The 18100-nt window shown below is 32.6% G+C and overlaps 1 protein-coding gene across 19 annotated transcripts in view; it reads right to left on the reverse strand.

Moving 5' to 3' along the window:
• The window catches only part of ANKHD1 (ankyrin repeat and KH domain containing 1), a 127511-nt gene that overhangs the window by 49752 nt on the left and 59659 nt on the right, over positions 1 to 18100 (reverse strand). For 15 of the 19 annotated variants that reach the window (XM_070232745.1, XM_070232744.1, XM_070232738.1 and 12 more), the window contains exons 11-15: positions 14996 to 15052; positions 6725 to 6812; positions 4432 to 4559; positions 3801 to 3944; positions 2562 to 2664 (exon numbers count right to left, since the gene is read on the reverse strand). In XM_070232745.1, the coding sequence (XP_070088846.1) occupies positions 2562 to 2664; positions 3801 to 3944; positions 4432 to 4559; positions 6725 to 6812; positions 14996 to 15052 (520 nt within the window). Of the gene's footprint in view, positions 1 to 2561; positions 2665 to 3800; positions 3945 to 4431; positions 4560 to 6724; positions 6813 to 14829; positions 15053 to 18100 lie in introns of those variants that run through there. The other 4 variants (XM_005599151.4, NM_001204105.1, XM_070232751.1 and 1 more) reach the window with 2 other exon arrangements.

Consider the following 18100-nt stretch of genomic DNA (forward strand, 5'->3'; position numbering starts at 1 on the left):
CTGCCTGACCTGCAGGATAATCAAGAGTCTTCTCTTTTAGAATCTCTGTAGAACCAGTTGCAATAAATAACTGGTAATTACAATGCAACACCGGCTTCAATCAACAAATTTATTTACAAAATTGCATTTGGAAAGGCAAAGGCTTGATATTACTTACGTATCCTTTCCCACTTGAATATTCACAACTATAGTTAATAAAGCTAAGCAATGCTAGAAAACCGAGCATATCACTCTCACCTAGTTTCACATTTTGTTTATAGAGGTGATTCTGAGGCCATTGTCAGATGCCACCTAGAATCTCAAACCCTTGAAAACCAACAATGGATAAGTGAGATTAGTTGCCTACATCAGGAAAATATGGGTCAAGATGGATGGAGCCTGGACAAATGGTGCACATGGATCACAAAAGAAAAGAACATGAGTAGGACATGTATAAAATACCTGGGTAAGATTTAAGGGCATGAACATATTTTAAAAGGATGCAGATATGAATAATAAAAAGTCTTCAGACAGGAGTGAAATGTAAGAACTTGAAAAGATGATTGCTAGAAGAAGACAAGAAGAGAGTCCTAGAGAGTAAGAACACTTCCTCTATCCCTAATCACATATGCAACATACATATAATCTATGGACTGAGAAAAAACAAAAACAAAAGGGTCAAACAGCAATTTCATCACACAAAGGAACTTCTCTAGAGACATAAATGAGAAGTTTTAAGGAGAAAAAGCCACTTTAAGGAGAAAAAAGTAATACTATATCTTTAATAATTTAAGGTATGTTTTTCTATCTATCCAGGTGATTTGGTGTGTACTTTTATACCATCAACTGATTTTTCCTAATTCAGTGACATACTATTCTATGATGCACATGATTTATACTAACATGACATCTTAACACAATGCATTATCAGTTTGCTCCTGCATAAATAAATATTAGGTTGGCAATGCCACTTGGCAGCTGACAACAGCAAGTGCTCAAGTGTCTAGACAGAAGAGCTAGTTTTTTCCTTCCCTAATAATTTAGTAAAATGAAGATTCCTTAAAAGGTTAGTTCATTTTTGTACTACTCAGTAAGTAATAAAACATCAAAGTGAAGAAAATAAGTGGATACTCAGTAGAAAAAGATATTTCAGTAAGCAAAAATATGATTACTCACTTGAGTATCAACTTAAAAAAATCAATACCCAAACATTTCAGTTGACTTTCATATTAAATCTAAACTTAAAATCTTTTACTTCCTCTCTACACATACTCCATGTCCTTCCTAGCTTATGTCTTGGTTATTTTGTGGCTCTGGGTTAATAATATATTTTTTTAATGATTTTTTTATTTAGTACCAAGTTTCCCTAGCCAAAGTCACTACAGTCCTCTACAGGGTATAGCCAAACAAAACAAAACAAAAAACAGACGCATTTAGGTTTAAATATTTATTAAAGGCTGTCAACCAGTTAGGATGCTCAGATTTCTTAACAAGGACAAGCTTAATTTGCTTTTTATTCATTAAGATTAAAAATAGAAGTCTTCATTTTCTGAAAAGTTTGAACAGCTAGGTGTCCAATGGAAAACTGCCATAATTAGCTTAAGTCAAAGAGACTAGATATTTTATCTCTGAAATTCATAGTTTAGAAATGAAGTAATCCTTGCTGAAGGCCCTCAATACTCTAAATTACTAAAATTGACATAATTTGAAAGCAGCTTTTGTTTGCTGCTAGAATAGTTACCCCTAACCAACTTTTCTTAAATCATAGTCTGAAAGATACTGATATATACCTATACACTTCATTGTGATTTCAAAACTCTAGGACTTGATTATCATATACTGAATGAAATATGCTCATAAATTTGTTTTTATGTAGTTTTTAATACCTTACATATTACCTATTTTCTTTATTTCAAAGAACTCAGATACGACAACTCTACATGATTATCAAGTAAAGGTACTTTATATCTACAAATAAAAAGACAACAGAAAAATATCAGAGCTCATAAACTTGAGTCCTTAAATAGAGTATATTCCTTCTTAATATTCTTGGGTATTATTTATATGCCTTTTGATACTTATTTGTCCAACTTCACATATTGACAGATGTAAGTCCATTACATTCAGTATTACATGAAAAAAACTAAATGTAATTCTTAAACTTCTCACTCACTGAATTGAATCGATGCTACTAAGACTTAACTAGACAGCAAACACACATTGTCATTCTTTATATTATACTATTGTTTAGCTAAAGAATTGTCAAATATAAAATAAATGTCTGATATATTTTTGCTACTTTAATATAATCAACAACTTGGCATGCTTCTTAAGTATCTTCATCTGTGTCAGATGAAAACTATATCCAGCAGTATGTTAACAATTTAAGAAGTCAATTTGCTATTACTTATGTCTTTTGTATCTTAAAGTAGTCTGTAAGACTATGAGCATTTGTTAGAATTACCTACCTCAATTAATCCTGGTACACAGTAACTGTGTATCATTAAATTTAAAGTATTTTTATGATTTCATTATTTAGGTGATAAAAGACCCATTTTAAGGAAAATAATTCAACAACTAACCTTTCTGTACTCCTAAAATGGCAGGAGAGTTCTCCTGAGAAGTTCTGTCAGGTTCCTGGGGAGGTACAACCATGGCAAGTGTATGCATTGGTACACGTGGAACCTAAAAAGTCAACTCAGAAAAAAATAATCTCAGACTAAAGAATAAAACAAAGGCCTATAAATGAAACAGAGATCCCATTTTAGATTTTCTTCATATACCACCAAATTCACTTCTTTTGTTTCTTAAAAATAAAAAAGCCTTTACCAAGGAATAATTTCTGAGAATATTGATTGGGCAAACTCAGGCAATTTGCAAGTAGTCAATGATTTAAGTTAAATAGAATTAATATTACTCTCTTGTTAAGGATAAAGCCTTGCTGGTTCCAACTAAAGCTAGGAGTATAAGTCGTATATTCACTGGTCAATTTACCCTTGTTCAAACTCTATATGGGTCAAAAGAAAAATTCAAATATATTCCCTTAATCGGGGTATTTTAGTAGGTCTCAGGATAACTTTGCAGAAAAGAACTTAAGATTTCACTAAACTTTGTATACTTAGTACACTCTCCATATTTTTAGCTAGGTATAAAAATTAATGAATTTTCAGTGCATATATCCTAGTTAACTATATTTTCCTGGGTAACCAAAGTAGCTCTCTCTAGAATAATTAATACTGTCTTGGGAGATATTAAGGGAAAAACTTTCTCTTTGCTCAAGATTATGCTTAATGTATTCATTAAAAAAACAAACAACCGTGGGAGCTGGCCCCATGGCCTAGGAGTTAAGGTTCGGCATGCTCCAATTTGGTACGGACATACATCACTCATCAGTGGCCATGTACTGGCAGTGACCCACATACAAAATAGAGGATGATTAGGAACAGATGTTGACTCAGGACTAATCATCTTCAAGCAAAAAGAGGAAGATTGGTGACTGATGTTAGCTCAGGGAGAATCTTCCTCAGCAAAAAATAACTTCAAAGGCCTTAGTATCTTAATACAATATTAAGATGACAACTTGGAATATTTACATTTACGTTTGGTATTAAGAGTTAAAAAACACCATTTTCAGTAAATAAGACAATAAAAAAACTCCATGTACTTTTGAAGAAAATAAGTCTTAAAAAATTTAGGATCATGTTTATTTCAATAGGTAATAGAAAAGAGAAACAAAGCCGTTTTGCTTAAAACTAATTTTAAACAAAAACTCCCAATTTGAAGAAGATGTATATTTACAAATAAGCTCTGTTTTACATTACCTGAGATGGATCCTGAGAAGGTGGGGTAAGCTGAGACACATCTGTGGTAGGAACTGACAGAACGTTGTTTGGATAATCCAATAGATAAGAAACAACATTAGTATGGCCACCTTTCGCAGCTTCAATGAGCATTGTTGAGCCATCCTGAGAAATATTGACACCATAATTAGTTATTTGTAAATCCCTTCATATAATATGATTGCTATATACATTTAGTTTCTTAGAAGCTTATATAAAATCAAAACTCATTTAGGGGCTGGCCCCATGGCCAAGTGGTTAAGTTTGTGCACTCTGCTCCAGCAGCCTAGGGTTTCACCAGTTCAGATCTTGGGCACGGACCTAGCGCCACTCATCAGGCCATGCTGAGGCGGCATCCCACACAGCAGAACTAGAAAGACCTACAACTAGGATATACAACTGTGTACTGGGGGACTTTGGGGAGAAGAAAAAAAAAGAGGAAGACTGGCAACAGATGTTAGCTCAGGGCCAATCTTTAAAAAAGAAATTAAACAATTTTTTAAAAACTCACACAGTAATATTAATAATAAATATTAAGCACTAAAATATTTTAATATATTTTCATAATAATGTATATGTTATTTAATTAATTACTTATTTTTAAGTAGAATACCTTGAGTCGATGAGTAGGGTCAGCCCCATGAGCCAAAAGTAGCTCAACAACTGCCAGGTGACCTCCTGCACATGCCAGCGACACTACTGTATGATCATTATTGGCTGTAGCCCTATTCACATTGGCACCTTCAAAGAAAAATAAACAGCAATCTTAGCAAAAGTTAGAATCAGGCCAGTTCACAGATAGCATTTTAAACATTGTTTTTGAAGTACAGCAAAGATACAAAAAAAGTGCACAAATCATAAGTGTACAGTTTGAAAATTTTTCACAAAGTGAACACACCTGTGTAACCAGCACCCAGATCAAGAAACAGAACATTATCCACATACCAGAAGTCCCACCTTGTGCCCCCTTTCAGTCACTACCCACCCCTCCAATGGTAACTACTATCCTGACTTCCAAACTGGTTTTGGTTTTCGAACTTTATACGAATGAAATCGTACAGTGTACTCTTTTGTGTCTGGCTTCTTTCGCTCAATATAATATTTGTGAGATTCATCCACATTGTTGCACGTAGTTGTAGTTCGTTCATTCAATACCACTTTTAAAATGGAAAATCTAGAAGACTAAGATTAATAAATATATACAGGTTAACATAAGAATCAAATAATACCATTGTATGTAACTTTCAAAACGTTTCAAAGACATTTTTGATCTACTTCTAGAATGTGGCAATATAGCCAGGTCTCAAAGTAGAGAAAACAGACTTTCTAAACAATATTTAAGAGAAATATAATTCTTCATATTGTGTATTTTAAGAGTCAGAAGAACCTAGATGTGAAGAGAAGACATAAGATTATCCAAATATGTTATCCAAAAGGCTATTTAGTAAGTTATTCAGTAGCTTTGTACAATATGACCTGAAGAAAGTCTAAATGCACAATCTTTTCTTAGCCTCTTTTTTGATAAATTTTTGATCCCTAGAAAAAAGAACTGGTTTTTAGTTCAACTATCTTCTACAATCCCAAAAGGTCTCAACTAGATAGTTAAGACTACAGCAATAATCATTCTTCCTTCTTCCTTAATTCCAGACTTATTTTACGGAGAGAAAAATAAACCTATGGGTGAATCTACTATTACTAATTTATTTAATTTTCAGAAATATCTAGTTGAATCTAATCCTAACTTGCAAAAAGTACCTTTTGGGAAAGGCAAGGCACACCAGTAAACATCCTTACATTAGCAACATGAGATTATTTTTAAAGTTGTTAACAATACATTTAGATGTTGTGTTGTTTAGCAGTTACTACAGCCTAGAAAGGCTATAATCAGTGACAAGCCTGATTATATGCTTAGCAGGGTAGTTGTTGGGTATGATTAGGCAACCCCTTTAGTAAACGAGCATGAGAGAACTCCAAGGTTATCCATCTGTTCATTACTTCTGCATGGTTGAAGTAAATAGCTTTACAGACTATGTTATAATATTATGTAAAGACATGCCTTACTTGGCAGCAAAAATGAAGAAAATAAACCTAGTTTTATCCAATTAAAGAAGAAAACAAGTATATTTAAAATGATGAGATGTTACACTGCATTCTTAATGGCACAAAATGTCAGAATGTTATTGGAATATAGACACAAAGTTGTTATTTTAATAACATGACATCACCTGAGTGGACTTTCCTTGCATTTTACCCTCCTATCCTAAGATTTTTCATCAGATGTCAGAGTACCTCTAACACTATACATAGAGTTAGGCTGAACCAAGTGAAATTGCTGATATTACCATTTTTGATGTATAAAATGACAATTTTATATGGTTCAACCTAACATGGCTTCAGCAACATTCCACTTTTCTATAGTAAACAGTCTTGAACCACCTCTTTATCCATCATTTGAACTTCTTTGCCTAAATACATTCTAATAATAGAGTCTCTAGAGGAATACAAAAATAATAACTCCTTACATACTCAGTTAATTCAACTATACCATAAACAATGATAGCATACTTTCTCCCCCTCTCCTTTCCAGCAGAGCTGCCTTATCATTAAGTGCTGAACAATACTGCATCAACTAAATACAGCTGGACATTTTACATTTGGCTTTTCTAACTTTGAGAGCAACTGTATGCTGTTTGGTTAATGAAAACTTAAAACTCAATAAACTAATAAAGGAAGATCCCAGTAGGTACCTCACTAAGTCTATGCTTACTAAATAAAATACAGCAACAAAAGACTACAATATAATACTTATCCTGTAGGTAAAGTAGCTTTAACATAAATTCCAACAGTTTAGGACTTTTTTTCAGAAATTGTAGCCTCTTGGAAATGATCACTTATACTTTCTTTACCTTTGCTAATAAGAAACTGCACAGTGCACAAATGACCAGCTCTTGCAGCTTTCATCAAAGGTGTTCTTCCACCTTCAGATTCATGTTCCTATTTAAAATACAAAAAATAATCCATCGGTGCCAATTCATTAACCATTTTGAATACTTAGTACTAATAACATAAGAAATAATGAAGACTTAATACTTACTCAATGTAGACACTTACACTACCTACCTCAATTCCTCCAAAATACAGGATTAATTTCAGTCCACACTAGATGGTGTAACTTTTTAAGGGCAAGTTCAGTTTTGTATACCAAACCATAACCATTAAAGATGATATGTACTTATGTTTAGTTTGATCCCCCAAAAGAAATAACAGCATTTTTCTAATCTTAAGGTTAAAAAGAGGTTTTCCTAACTACTCATTTGACCTGTGAAAAAGGAAACTTAGTCTTGTGAGGTGATTAGGCGGATCCTGACCTTATCATATCAGAAGCCAGCTAAGAACTCTATCACAGGACAGAAACCAATCACTGAAGAAAAACACTAAGGTATTTCAGGAGTAAAGGGAAAAAGGAAAAAGAAAAATATACTAACGAGCAGATATTTTTTAGAGTAGAAATTAAATACTTGAATAGTCAAAGGCAAAAGAAGCAGTCTCATAATAGCAGAAAGAACGTTATTCTTTCTAGGAAGTTTGTCAGCAAGAGGAATGAATGATAACACAGCTTCCAACCATGCTAATATCAAATGCCACTAAAAGGAGCTTGCTTGTATGGTAAGTCTGCAGGTAAGTAGTACTGTCTGTTGAGAGAACGCCAAACTCTTATTATAGTCATCTACATATTAAAATGTAGCTGACACACGGCTTCTATGAAAAGTTCTCTCACCTATCCTCTCTTCATTATGTATGCAAACATTAATTTCTGTTTTTCTGGTCCTCTTTTGTTACTAAGAAAAGCTTGAAAGGGGCTGGCCCAGTGGCGCAGCAGTTAAGTTCATGCACTCTGCTTTGGTGGCCCAGGGTTCGCAGATTCAGATCCCAGCACGGACCTGCGCACCACTCATCAAGCCATGCTGTGGCAGGTGTCCCACATATAAAATAGAGGAAGATGGGCACGGATGTTAGCTCAGCACCAACCTTCCTCAGCAAAAAGAGAAGGATTGGCAGTGGATGTTAGCTTAGGGCTAATCTTCCTCAAAAAAAAAAAAAACTTGATAAAGATCAGTGATTAAGGCAGGCTTTATTTCAGCTCCATTCCTCTAATTAATTCAGAATCCTTTAGCTACCACACAACTTAAAAATAGTGTGCTCTCCCAAGAGAATACAATTTAGTCTACTTACATAACTAAATCTGATCTACAACTTAGGCAAACTAACAGTGAGAAATTAGATTGTCAACCCAATGGAAACTTTAGACTGGACTGTAGTGACAGGAATTCCACTGGTTTTTTTAAAAAGATCTTTACAGTGTAGAATCTCTCAACTACTTTATAAACAGTTTATGCTTTGTCTTTTTAATTGTTATGCATATTGCTTAAAAAACAATATTTATTAACTCTAAGGTATGGAAGCATGAATAACTATAGATAATGCCAAAATAATTTGGCTTTAGAATGGATTTTGAAGTTATAACCAAAGGCAGGTAAACTTAAAATTCTGGCAATTTACTTCAAACAAAACATACACCATAAAGATCTTACTCAGAAAGACCTAGAAAGCTGTTTGTCCAATTTTTCCATCTGACTTATTTCTGAATTATCATTGCAATCAACCACACACTGGAAATAAATTGCTCCTTCAGCAACTTGTTTATCTCCCCTCCTGCTTCAGAGCCTTTTTGCTCAAGCTGTTCCATCTTCCCTGAAACCCTTCTCCATTAACTCCTTTTATTCCTTCACATCTCATATCATGTTATTTCCTCAAGGAAGAGCTCCCTGAACCTCCTGACTAGGTCACTTTTCCTATTACTGACTTACAGCTCCATGAACCGCTCCTTCCTAAGTTCCAATCATATCTTAGTTTGTGTAATTATTTGGCTAACATGTCTCCTCTACTAAACTGTAAGCTCCATGGGAACAGCAAGCATGTCTATTTTTGCTGACCATTATATAGCTAATGTCTAAAACAATGACATGCTTGAATACTGTTTACCAAGCAGGAACCTAAGCATAACTGACCTCTCAAATCCTCCCTGTCATAGGACTGAGGTTTGAAGTTTAAATTTTCTACGAAGTGAATAAGGGAAAGAAAAGTTAATTTAACAAGAAATTAAGAGTAGTAGCTAAACTTAGAGTAAGACATTCATTATCTGCATTTGATAACACATTACTACAAGAACATGGGTGGGCAATACTAACGTCACTTTTCCTTTCTTTTCCTTTTCCTTTCTTTCTTATGTCTTAAGCCTGGTATGACACCTATCACCATAACTAGGTCCCATAAGTAGTGGCCAAGACAAAAGATTTTGAAAGCCCTGCTTTTGAATAAACTTTAACTGTTAATTCTGTATATTTAAAATGTTACCATAGCTGTTAAAAGAAATCAGAAAAGTACAGTCCCAAGATCCTCACCCTAGGTCAAGTTTCAAAATTCAACATACTAATAAGATTTCTGAAATAAAAAGTGGGAAAAGCTACCTATTTAATTTTCCTCCCTATAAATATACTCATTCCTTTGGTTTTGAATAATTATACTTAAGAAAATGGTTGGTAAAACAATGTCACATGTTTATACTGTATTTAAAATATTTTATTTCCTAAAATTAATAATGTATATCCCACAACATGTAACACTTGTCTCAAAATATCTGACCCCTAAATCCTTCCTTTAAAATAGGAATCAAATTTGTATACACTACTTACTTACGAATGTTGGGTTTATTAGTTCAAGACCAACAAAATTTTAAGATATAAATTACTTATGATTTTTTCCTTCATAAACACAGAAAATTATTTTCCAAGGCTACAAATTTAGATATTGTGCAGTTTAACATTTCTTCTTTTTATGTTCTTGGGAACAGCTACAAGAATAGGAGGATTATCTATTCCTTGAGCATTTAGTAAAACTCATCTATAAATCCATCTGGACCTCTTACTTTCATTGAATGGGTGATTTTAAACTACGGATTCAATTTGTAATATGGTATTGTCCTATTGAGGTTTCCTATTCTTGAGTCAATCTTGATAATTTATATATTTATAGAAAAAAATCAGTATTCATTTAATCTAAGTATTCAAATTTATTGATTGTTCATATAATTACCTTACAAATTTTAAAGATCCCTCCTGTATCAAATAGTTATAACTCCCTTTAAGTTTCTATCATTTACTTGTGCCTTTTCCCATTTAAATAAAATCAGTCTGGCTTATTTCACCTATTTCAGTAGGTTTTCTTTTAATCAGGCTTTTAATTTTGCTTTTCATCCCTATTTTTTTCTTTTCTATCCCTATTTTTTGTTGTTTTTCTATTCTACTAACTTTTGCTTTTATCTTCATTATTTCTTTCCTTCTTTGTACTAACTGTTGTTCTTTTATTAGCTTCATTTACTTCCATTTTTTATATATTCTTATATATTACACATATAATTTTCCATCTAAGGACCACTTTAACTTTATCCTCTCACCCAAGATTTAATGTGTGGTTTTGTGATAATTTCTACTGTGTAATTTTTACTATAATTGCCTCTTTACCCCATAAATTATGTAAAAGTATTTTTCTTCATTTCTAGATGTATGAGTTTTTTAAAAAAAGGCTTTATTATTGATTTGTAATTTTAAAGCAATAGAAATCAGAGAACATAATCCATATGATTAAGGAGTTTGTAGGTTTTTAAAGACTTTTTTTGTGGCCTAAAACATGGACAAATTTTATATATGTTCCATGTATTAGAAAAGAATATACAGCGTATTTATTGGAAACAGCATGCTAGCCCTCAATTTATAAGAGCAAACGATCTTTCTATTCTTAACAACTGTTTTATCAGTTTGATGTATCAGTTTCACAGAGAAGTGTGTGAAAAAAATCCTATCACTACAAATGTAGATCTATTTTTCTTATAATTTTATAATTTTCCATTTTATTTGGAGGGTAAATTGTTACTTACCGATTAGTAACTGATTGTTATATCAGTTGGAGAAGCATTTATTTAATTCTGAAAATGCTTTTTGCTTAAAATTCCATTTTGTTTGATAATAATATTGCCTTACATAACTTTTTCCATCACTTTGTCAACCAGGGAAAGGTCACTGGGCTCTAAATTTGTCTCTTAAAAACAGCATTTGCTAGGTTTTGATTTTAAATCTGATTCAAAAGTCTCTGCCCTTTAACAGTTGAGTTCAATAGGTTTATATTTGTTCTGATTACTGATATATTTTTCTAAAAAGAATTTTTAAAGTCATTCAGTACCTGATCCTTCCCCTGAACAGCACAAGGACTCTAACATGGCTTTTTAACCTTTTAACATATTCTTCTGAATTTCATGCTATTGCTGTCTAGAATTTCAGCACTACTTTGGTTTTAAGCATAAAATTTAGGTTTTCATACTCAAAAATTTATATTTATAATATTTTTTACCAATTTCTTTGCTTACCGTAGCTTCTTGCATCCCACGCCTTCCTCCAGGGTTCATTTTTCTCCTTATGATGTACATATCTTTTAGTAGTTCTTTTGGCAAGGGTCTGATGGTGGTAAGCTCTTTTATTCTTGTAGATCTGAAAATATGCTTATTTTTCCTTCTCTGGAATGGTAGTTGAGTACAAAATTCTATACTCCGTTATTTCCTCTTGGTATTTTGAGGATATTAACCCCCACTGTCTTCTGTGATTATTACTGTTGATCTGAATCTATCAAAAATTTGATTGCTCTTTTGTAAATATGCATTTTTTCCTCCAGTAGCTTTTAAGATACTTTTCTTTATCCTTAAAATTCTACAGTTTCATTTGTTCTGCTCAGTGATTGATTTTTCAATCAATCAAAGATTCATGTCTGGCATACATTCTAGAAAATTCTCCATCATTATCTCTTCAAACATTGTCTCTGCTTTCTCTTTCTAACCTCTCTTTTAGGAACTTCAAATAGACGTACGGTGGAGCTTCTCAATCTATTTTTTCTCTCAATTTCTTTCATATTTTCCATCTCTTTATCTTTGTGCTATATTGTGTTATTTCTTGTTTTATCATCTAATTCACTAATTCTTTATTCAACTGTATCCAATATATTGCATAGCCTATATATTGAATTTTTATTTTCACAATTTTTCCCTCAAAGTTTAAATTTGTTTTATTTCATATTCACTTGTTCTTAATTCATAATTATCATCTTTTGTTTCATTGTCTCACATTGTTTTATGGCTACCGGTCATAGTTTTTAAAATAAGCATGTTTAAAATTTTCAAGATTAAAGTCTTTTATTTCAATTTTCTTGGGTGTGTATTCTCCTGTTTTGGTTTGTCTGCTTGCATTTTGAGTATCTCTTTTAACATATATGCTCTTGAGCTTTATAATTGTTTTATTTGGAAAAGCTCATTTTTGCATGAGAGTTGTTTTTTCTTTTTCCATCCACAAACTTATCCCTTCTCATCAGATGGTTTGAAAGTTGTCTCAGTGTGGCCCTTAAAGTCCATTTCAGTAGCAGATCTTTCATTGGTAACTTAAGCTTCTGGTCCCATGGAATTATTTCAGCTCGGCTCATTAAATCAAAGGATGGTGTTCTTCAAGTTTTAGTTACACTGTTGTCTTTGCTTCTTTCCTCTACCAAGAACAATTCAGCTAATTTCTAACTGTAACCCTGAGCAGTTGCTTGGAGCTTTTTTTCCACCTTGGTTCACAGGTAGGGCAATACCAGGGCAATACCCAGTTCCTTGCTTCATTCAAGTAGACTCAATCTATTGGCCTACTCCATGTGAGATGTATTCAGTCCCTATTCCCCCATAGAACTTGAAATTCCAGACCCAAGTGCCCTTTTTTGTTCAGCCTAAATTCTCCTTGGGCCTACAGCTTCAGCTATGGATCCATGCTCCATTTCTAGTCCACAGAGTTCTTTAATCTTGTTTCTGGGTATAGCTACATATTTTACAGTTTAATTTGTCTTTCTTCCATATTTTATTGAATATGTCTATGTACTTGAAATGATAGAGAGCAGAGAGGTTTCAAGATATAGTTACTAACACTGACTTTACCTTCTTGACTGGAAGTCATTTGTACTTAGATTTAAACAACCTTGAGAAAGCTGAAAAGGACTCATTCAACATACAATAACCTAGAAAGAGAGAACTTGGCCTTTTTTAAAAAAAAAGTATTAGGACTTTTGTGTATTTCGCAGATAGTTTTAGATCAAGAAAAAAATTGACAAAAGATTTCCAGTTTTGAGTAGTTAAAATTTAAAAAAATATATTTGTTATTCCTTAATAAAAAGTGAACATTTAAAAAGTGGGAGGTCATATTTAAAGTATATTATTAAGGTAAGCTAATCATTAACGGTTTAAATATATTGATTAATGGATAATTAGAGCTCATAAGCCCCCTAAAAGCTTATCCATGAAAAATACACTGCAAAGTCCTAGTTCTGATGAATAAGCACTAAGAGAAAAAAGGTGTCTTTTTTTCTATTTGGTTTTAACAAATATTTGATAACAAAATTTGATTTTAAATTAAATTTATTTTCTTTAAAATAAGTTGATTTCCTTTAAAATCACAGTCATGGACACCCAAGGCATATATCTAAAGATTGTATTCTATCACAAAGGCAGTGTTTCTTGGAGTTGGAGGTGGACATTGTCTAGGGGGAAGAACCAGAATCACAGGAGAGAGGAGGGAGACTATTTTATACTATCTATATATACACTAGAGGCTTCTGATACTCTCCACTGGGGGGGTATGTTCTTCCAACCCACCACTGTATATTAATCATTACCTTAGTGATCTACTGTTACTGACCAAATTCATATCCCTCTGGCAAATTGAGATGGAAAAAAGATTAAGAGGCACTGTTCTAGGGCTTGTGTTTAGCTCAGTTTCTAAAAATCACAAGTAACAAAGAGAAAAAACAAGCTTATTCACTTTAGATGAGGAAGAATGATTGATTATAAAGCAAAGATGGAAAAAAGGACAGAACTCAACAGTGATGCAGAATAATCTGTATGGATTCCAGGAATGTCTCAAAGTGTGGAATACTGAGGACTTGTCATCAGAATCTCCTGGGATATCAGTTAAAATGCAGACTCCCCCATTTCACATCCGCTGAATCTGAACCTCTAAAACTGAGAGTGCAAACTTCATTTTAAAAAAGTATCCCAAGTTTTGGGGACTTACAGCTAGAAAGATAGACTTAAAAGTACTTTTCCTTTAACAAATCCAGGGAGAAAGAAATACTTTCTCTGAAATAATGCTCAGCTTTACATTCTTGATAGGAGCCCTGATATTAAGCAAGCTGAATAAAAATTCACATTTTCACAGAATATTTTGTGAAATAAATTTATCTACTTTGTTCAAATTAGAATATAACAACTTCCATCCAACTAGTCAATAACGAAGATACTTAATAAGCAGTACAATTAAGAGTGGCTCTACAATGAAAAATTTACTTTAGATGGCCTATGTTGTGATCTAATTACAATTTATTCCTAATTTAAAAATTAAGCACTGCTCCTGAGTTTAAACAAATTTCTTTGCATTACAGTGGATACTAAATTTGCTTGACTTTTAAAACCAACACGCACAAATTCCACACATTTTTTCAAAGGAAATATTTGCTTATGAACAAGTATTCACCTTCTTAAAAACCAATTTCAGAATGTGATAACAGGAGACAATTTTAAGAAGAAAATTTTAACTTTATAGAAATTAGGGCATGAATAATATAATAAATGTTATCACTAAACTAATTTTTCTGTTTATTTGAGGATTATATAAAAACAATCCAATACATCACCTTAAATCTGAGTTTCAAAGTTAATGCAAAGGACATTATGACTGAGCCTTTCTCTCTGGGGTATGTTAACTCTCCCAATAAGAGAGAATGCAAAAGAACTATCTGGATAAGAAAATCTATTTCCAACTAAGAGATTTTTTAAGAATACCACATAAAAAGAATACTAAGGAAGCAAACTACTTGTAATGTGCATCTCTTTTTATTGGAACGTAATAATCTTTTTCATTTGAAGAGGATTTCCTTTGTCACCCAGCAGGGTCCTGGAACTTCTTGGCTGGAATTCAGATATCCAGAGTTCTGGTTACCTATAACATCTATTCTTTATGTAGTAGCTTACAAGCATCAAAGGCCACCCTCACCTGATGCTTGGCCGGATCTATGCCCTCCAAAATAGTCTTCATGTCCTCCTGCTTGTCCTGTGAAAGGAAAAAGAAGAACTCACGGATCTTATTCCAAAAACAATCACATTTGGCCATGAAGACCTTGTGACGGGTACTTCAGATGCTGGGCTTTGTAACTCTTCAACTAAAAATATTCTCATCTGTAGAGATCATAATCTCATGGGCCAGGTATGATTTTTTTTTTAAGGGTATGACAATGTGGTTCTCTATCAGTATAATTTCAATATAAAATTTAACATATGCAGATATAATTCTGGTGAATTATTTGAATTCATGCCTTTGTCTCCAAACACAACTAAAGCCACAGAATAAAGAGCAATATTTTTTAATATCTAACCAAGAAAAATAATTAAAAGCATTGGGAATATCAAAAATTGGGAGAAAAATTAAGGAAAACACTGTAAGATGATTGAATAGCTATGTAGCTTTCCCCCCATTATAAATGCACTTTAGTGCTCACACTTTTCAACTAAAACAGGAACCTTCAAAGAACTTCAGAGATGGAATATCTGTATTGTCTCTAGATTTAGACCCTGACAGAGAGAAAGTACCTGAAGGTGAGACAGAGATAAGGTTGAGGAAACAATAATAAGCTTTGCAGTTACTGACCACAGTCAACTAAGTCTCCAAATAAAAGAATTGTGGCCTAGAGAAGACTTCCCTCAAAGTCACTCCTACCTCCTACCTGGGCAATGTACTTACCCTAAGTGGATACCTGCTCCTGTGGTAGAGATTTGGTAAGAAAGTACTCTGAGACAACTACATGATTTGAAGAAGCTGACCATTAAAGCTTACTTCCTTTCCCTGCCCTACCCCTGTATGATTTTCAACAAATAGCAAGCCCCATTCAAATATGAATAATAAGCACAAAGTGTCTAAAACAGAACCTGTTAGGAAGTTCCTACAAAAATGGGAACAGTAAAATATTAGTCAAATATTCCCCTACACTTTCAAAGAAATTAAAGAGAACACTAACTCTACAAATAGCTGAACAAAGAGGAGAAGGAAGGCCTAAAATCTTCAGTTAGAAAGCATTCACGGTTTTCCAGGAAAAACTAATATAGAATAATAAACACCAAGACACATCCTGGTTAAATCATAGAGGTTTGAGTATAATGAAAGAATCTTATGATAATCCAGGCAGAAATGGGAAGTCCCTTACATATAATGGGGAATATTCTAGCAGAATTTGGCAATATCCAGTACCAGAAGACAACAGAATAGAGGGCTTAGAATTTTGAGGGGAAAAAAACAATGATTCAATTATTTTATATATGGCTACATTCATTTATAAATACAACGTACGGTAGTCTCAACAATGTAAGTACCTGGGACTCATTTTGAAGGTAAAGTAAACTCAAATCAAAATACCATTATCAGCCAGCCAAAAGGCAAGTCAAGTTCAGGAACTCAGAAATTAAGAAGCTGCATAATATGAAAGACTATTAAGGTAAACACTGAATCTACCTAAATATACAGTTAAACAACTGTGAGAAACAGGATCATAAAATAGAATTTAAATGCTATAAAACTGTGACAATATAAAGAAAATAACATTAAAATCCTATAGTGGAAGATACATTAATCTCTTTCAGAATGGCGTTAATTGATATTGTCTGAGTTATTTTTTTAAAATCAATTTGTTTTCTAAAAAAATTAACAAAATATTTCAAAATTTGCATTTGTAAATGATGTCTGAATATTCTTCCAGAAAGTAACTTTATACCTGTGTCTTATATAGTTCACCACTGCTTTGGGAACAATTAATGAGCAGCTCATAGAGCTACCTGGAATATAGGGAGATTTTTCAGATTAAAAGAACATGGGGACTATGATCAGAGATTAGAAAATTAAACCATACAAAAAAAAGAAAGAAAAAGGAAATCTAATTCATGTTAATGAGAATGCGGGGAGTCAAGAGGTCTCAATTGTTAACAGAAGTGTAGACTGGTTTAGCATTTTTGACCAATTTAGCAGCAGCTATAAAAATCTGGATCCTCTAATAACTAGCAATTTCATTTCTAGGAATTCATACCTACAGATATATTCAAAAGAGTAGCAAAAATATGTAAATATGCTTAACAATATTTAGTGCAGCACCATTTGTAATATTTAAAAACTGTAATAACCCAGATTTTATAAATAAATAAATGGTTAATAAATTATATAGGATACTGGATACCTGTGAAAAAGATTGAGAAACCTATAGGAACTAACACAGAAAAAATTAATAAGAAAACGTTGCATAACAGTTATGTGGTAACAAATACATTCATATAAAAAATATATATAGCCCACATACATAGAATATATATATATATTTATATATATATATATATATGTTTTGGTGTAGAGAAATGTCTAGAAGGATCAACAACATATTGCTTAAATTTAAAAAAATCTTATGAAAGAGGACATGGTCCACATTTCTATTTCATAAGATTTAATACAGATAATAAGCTGACCCTTCAAAATGTTTTCTTTCTTTTAAGGGAAATCCATATTAAATGTAATTTGAAGGAAATAAATTCTAGGAATAGGAACCAGTCAGTGCTAATGTACCCATGTTCAAATCATCTAGTTTCCATTAGCTCAACTTTTCTAAGAAAATGCCCCCCAAAATTAATTTGACTGGTAGAATAGTGTTTAAGGAAAGCAGTGATAGGATAGGCCACTGTGACACATTCAAAGGGCCCAATTTTCTCATCAGTGCAAAAAGTGCTTCAACTTTTATTAAAACATTAAAATTAATAAACCCTTAAAAGCTACGATCAATACTACAAAGAAAATCAGTATAATAAAAACAAAAACTCTATTGCAATAAGGAATTATACAAAGAACTAAACACTGAAAACGTCTTTCAATATACGTGACTTTTCATCATACATACATAAAATATCTCTGGAAGGATGATTTTGAACAAATAAATGAACAACATTGATTGCCAATGAAGAGTGAAACTGGTCGCTCATTTTTCTACTTTATGAATTTTGAACCATGTAAAGGTATTACCTATTTAAAAATAAGAAAAAATATTTTTTCAAGGAATTTTGTTCCAAGTAC

This window comes from Equus caballus, chromosome 14, assembly GCF_041296265.1.
Source record: "Equus caballus isolate H_3958 breed thoroughbred chromosome 14, TB-T2T, whole genome shotgun sequence".
Taxonomy (NCBI): domain Eukaryota; kingdom Metazoa; phylum Chordata; class Mammalia; order Perissodactyla; family Equidae; genus Equus; species Equus caballus.